General features: G+C 42.5%; 3 protein-coding genes across 3 annotated transcripts; all 3 read right to left on the reverse strand.

The window, feature by feature from the left end:
* Positions 1–684, reverse strand: TM35_000151800 (uncharacterized protein; the record flags this gene model as incomplete). The annotated part of the gene is made up of 1 exon (XM_029025832.1): positions 1–684. A coding segment is annotated over one exon (684 nt), but the record flags the coding sequence as incomplete, so codon positions are not given.
* A 608-nt stretch (positions 685–1292) lies between these two features.
* Positions 1293–2663, reverse strand: TM35_000151810 (uncharacterized protein; the record flags this gene model as incomplete). Its single annotated transcript, XM_029025833.1, has 1 exon — positions 1293–2663. The coding sequence occupies one exon, from the start codon at positions 2661–2663 to the stop codon at positions 1293–1295; it is 1371 nt and encodes a 456-aa protein (XP_028882816.1).
* A 695-nt stretch (positions 2664–3358) lies between these two features.
* TM35_000151820 (uncharacterized protein) lies at positions 3359–4276 on the reverse strand (the record flags this gene model as incomplete). Its single annotated transcript, XM_029025834.1, has 1 exon — positions 3359–4276. The coding sequence occupies one exon, from the start codon at positions 4274–4276 to the stop codon at positions 3359–3361; it is 918 nt and encodes a 305-aa protein (XP_028882817.1).
* Between the last annotated feature and the right edge of the window lie 492 nt (positions 4277–4768).

A 4768-nucleotide genomic window follows, 5' to 3' on the forward strand; every position in this document is an offset into this window, starting at 1 on the left:
CTGAGAACTCTGTGAGGTTTCAGCTGACTGTTCCTGAACCGTGTTTTGGGAGATGTGTGTACTGTCAGAGTTCACTGTATTTATTTGATTGGCAGGTGGTTCGTGGACGCGATCGTTATCTGTCGATTCACTGTTTGCTTTCGTGTCCTTGTTTGACGGGCTCTCTACCTTTTCCCCTTTCTTTGCATTGTCAAGTTCAACTCTGCCTACTGAAACTGTTGAAGAAGAGGAGGAAGAAGAAGCAGAGGCAGCCGAACGGTTATTTTCTCCAGTTAGCACTGAGTTAGAAGATAGAAGTTGAGAAGAATGGAGATTATCTCCTCCTAAATGGGGTGTTTGATGTTTACTTGGATGATTTTGTAGACCTTTACCACCCAGAGTAATTGCTGGTTCAGCCATTGGTTCTAATTCAGGACTATCAACTATATCCTCCGTCTCGCTATCACCATCTCTATGTTTAGGATCACCAGTTGTTCCTTTTAAATCCGATCTCTGTAATTCTGCTTGTGTTTTCTCAAGTTCATCACCGGGTTGACCCACTCCTTTAGCAGCATCACCATCCGGAGTGACTTCAACCTTAACTTCAGATTCAAGATCACCAGCCAACACAACACAGCAGGAAAAGCAAAATAAAAGAACCAAAATACAAATCACATGGCGCATCATCATCATCATAACGGCCATTATCACTCTTCGTCTTGTTGTTGTCACTTGAACTCAACGGGTCTAATGCTTGGAATGTTGAAAACAAAAACGAAGAAGGAAGAAAAAGAAGAAAAAGAGACACTAAGTCAGTGGATTTAGGGCAAAAATACTCATAGTGAAAAATAGAGAGAAAAGCATCAAATAAACAGTAAAGCAACAAAAAGGAATAGCCCACTTGCATGATAATAATATGTATCCATTAATAGAACAAGAAAAAGAGAACAGCACACACAATACCCAAATGAGAGAGAGCCAAAAACACACACACACAATACCCCATGGCTCTAGTTTATGTATTAAATTACTGCACAAACACACATATCCGTGTACTTAGCAAGAGATGTATACCGTCAGTGAGCAGAACAGCCCAGTTTTCTAGACACACAACGGGAAAAGCAAGTAATGAAATTATTAGAAAAAAACACACACACATAAAAGTAAAAAAAAGATATTCGAATTATAACGAGAAAGCTGATAAACAGATTATTAATTTATTTACCCATGGGGGATGTACGCCATTATGATTATGTTAGTTTAACCATTATTATCATTATTATCATTATTTGCTCTCAAGTGAGTCCCACCGTTCAGTACACGGTAACGGAGAACAACAAAGCCACAATCAGTAGTGGTACACGTACCCACACAGGACTGACACTGCTGTCAGCATTAGCCTTCTTCTGCACTGTGGAAGCGATGGTGTTGATATCTGCATTGGGTACAAGAGATGGTGATGGAGTGGTGGTTGGTGCTTCTGTAAGAGTGTTGTTGATCTCTGCGTTGGGTACAGGAGATGGAGTTGCGGCTGGTGCTTCTGTGGTAGTATTCTCGGAGCTCGGCTGAGTAGTGGAATTGTTTTCTTGTGATTCTGCGGCAGTCACATTAACAGGTGCAGGAGATGGAGTGGTGGTTGGTGCTTCACTGACAGTGTTCTCGGGCCTCGGTGGAGTAGTCGAACTGGTTTCGCTTGAGTTTGTTGGAGTGTTTTCAGATAGTGTTGGTGAGGTGTGTTGATTAGAATCAACACCTTCGTCTGAGTATATGGCTGTTGTTGGTGATCCTTTTGCTGTTTCTTGCAAGGAGCCTTCTTGGGCTTCTGTACCTTCAACGGCATTCTGTGTTCTGCTGTCAGAAGAAGAATTCCCGCCTGCAGCGTTAGACACTGAAGGGCTCTGTGCCACACTTGATGTAGACGCAACATGAGTGCCAACCTCAGGCAGTTGACTTGACGTTTCATCACTAGTTTGCCCGTGTGTCGGCGAGTGGCCATCCAGTGTTGTCATTGCCCCACTGTTTTCTGTAATTCCAACTTGGGGAATCGATGGCCGTTGAGAAAGTTCTTTAGTATTTTTTAAATGATCCTGATCTTTTAAATCTTGACTTTCACTTACACGATCCAAATTTTCTTGCACAGCGTCCGGAACAATATCTTTTTTTGCTTCAGACTCTTTGTGCTCAGTCTGTCCACCAAGACCCAGAGGTGCACTATCACCTGACAAACCCCTTGGAGTTAGAACAGGAGTCGTGGAGGATGGTTGACTAGAAAGATTTTTTATAATATCGTGATCATCTACCGCTGGATGATACCCTGAAACAGTTGAAAACACACCTAGACCATAACCACTTTCAATCGCCATCACCGCCTTTGGCTGTCTAGCATTAACATTAGTAGTTGTTGTTCTTGCTGCTCTTGCGGTACGCTGGCGGCAGAGGTCTGCGTACTTCCCACATGCAGACACATGGCTGCGCGCACCGCATGTAAGCCACTCGCTCTCAGCAGCGGGGCGTACACGCAGCGCACCGCCGGCCCCGCACGACACCTCCACAGCCCCACGGGATACACCACGGCCACTGGGACTGTCATCATCAACAGCTGCAGCAGCCGCCATGGTATACCCGCAGGCGAAGCACAGCACAACGGCCAACACACACATCACACGGCCCATCATCATCATCATAAGAGAGAGACAAGGGTTTGGTTTGTTTCACGTAAAAACACTGAACTAGAAAGAAAGGCAACCAAAAATCAATAAAAATAAATGAAGTATCAAACATATTAGGACACACAAAAAAGGATTACCAATATGGAAACTCACATCGTGAAAGTAAAACCTACCAGTTAAAGAATGCGATACAGCGCAAATAACGTCAGTAAGAGTAAAAACAAAAAAAAAAAAGGACCACACACACAATTATATCAAAAAAGGCTTAATGCCCCAGCAAATTCATCAAGCAAAGAAACAGATATTAATCATTAGCCCAATTTACACAGTAAACACAAGAAATATACACCAACTATGGGTATAAGTCTGTATATGTGTATATATACGCAATTATAAATATAAATTCATCTGTTATTATTATTTCCTTTTCCCACTGCAAAAAACGCAGTTCATCATTGTTATTAGAGTGCAAGCCCAGACACAGAGAGAGTCTCCAAGAACACACACACACAATGGAGTAGCAATAATAATTATTATAGGATAAACACACAGAGAGCAAAAACACACACAAAACACATTAACATTCAGAAACAAAAAAAGAAGAATAGCCCAAAAGGTAGAAGATTAGTTAGAGTGTAGTGTAGATGCATGCAAAAAAAAGAAAAAGAAAACAAAGGATGACCTGAGTCACACCATCACCATTACCACAATCAGTACACAAGAATACAGGCCAGTGTAACCACAATCAGTAGTGGTACACGCACCCACACAGAACTGCTGATACTGCTGCTGCTGTCTGCATCACCCTTCTTGTTGTTTGTGAGTTCAGGAGGAAGTGTTGTTGTTGTGGTGGTGGTGGTGGTAGTTGTTGTATCTGTATTATCTGCAGCACCTTCTTGGTTACTTGGTGTCCCACCCACTGCAGGTTTGGTGCCACTCTCAGCGTTTGCATTATTATCACCGGTATTCTCTTGTGTTGAATTGGTGGGAGAAGGAGCAGGTTGTGCTTCATCGTCCACTTTAGCGGCACTTTTGTCTGTTGTTCTGTGTTCACCGCTTCCATTTTCAGGTTCACTTGCAGGGAGATTAGCACCACCAGCAGCACCACCATTAGAATCTCCTTTACCTTCAGTATCCGGAGTTACTTGCTCAGCAGGGGCACCAACGACTCCTCGCTCAGCATTATTTTTACCTGTTGAATCACCACTACCCTTAGCAGCAGGGACAGGAGCGGCTGCAGGACCCGCAGGAAGAGCATCATCTCCAGCACCTTTTTCACCGGGTCGACCTCCAGTGTGACCATCAGTTTGTACAGCGTTCAGCTCATGTTCTGCTTGTGGAGTTAGAAGTGGTTCCTGTGCTTTTGGTTGACAAGAAGAATCACTAGAAGAACAAATACCTTCAGTCCCACGGGCATTAGTAGTGCATTGCCCTGTCTGAGAACAATTTACACAATCTTCAGATGCAGTACCGCCAGTAGTACACTGTGAATCAGTAGTACCTTCTCGACCAACTTCAACACCACCTATAGTTTCGCTGGAAAGAACACCAGCACCAGAAGGACAACCACTACCTTCTTTGCAAGTGTTACCATCCTGGGGTACAGGTTGAGACTCTGCAGCTGCCATAGAGAGACACTCAACACTCACAAGCAAAGCAAGAAAAAACAACACACGGTGTACCGTCATTCTTACAATAATTAACAATACTCTCTGAGTTCACTCTTCTACAGAAATAAGAAGACAAAGAGAGATAGTCAAAACAAAAACAAATAAGAATTAAAGAATAGATAATTAATGACAAATCCAGAAAAAACACCTAGAAGGAATCTAATTAAAAGAAAATAACAAACAGTACCCATTATTAAGCAGAAACGCCCAATAAAAAAATGGAAAGCAAAGATTCCAAAAGCACAATGACAAGAACCAGAAAACATACAAATACGTTTCTATGAATACACTTTGCAGGGTATACGCAATCACGATCACAGACGTATCTGTTACTCTTTTACCTTACTCAGCAGAAAGAAGATCAACAAAATACTACAGGGCAAAACACACAACGCCCTAAGCAAACCACAAGCAAAAAAAGAAACAATCATGTATTAACCATTAGCCCAA

The sequence above is a fragment of the Trypanosoma theileri genome (genome assembly GCF_002087225.1).
Source record: "Trypanosoma theileri isolate Edinburgh chromosome Unknown TM35_Tth_15_V1, whole genome shotgun sequence".
NCBI classification, from domain to species: Eukaryota; Euglenozoa; class Kinetoplastea; order Trypanosomatida; family Trypanosomatidae; genus Trypanosoma; species Trypanosoma theileri.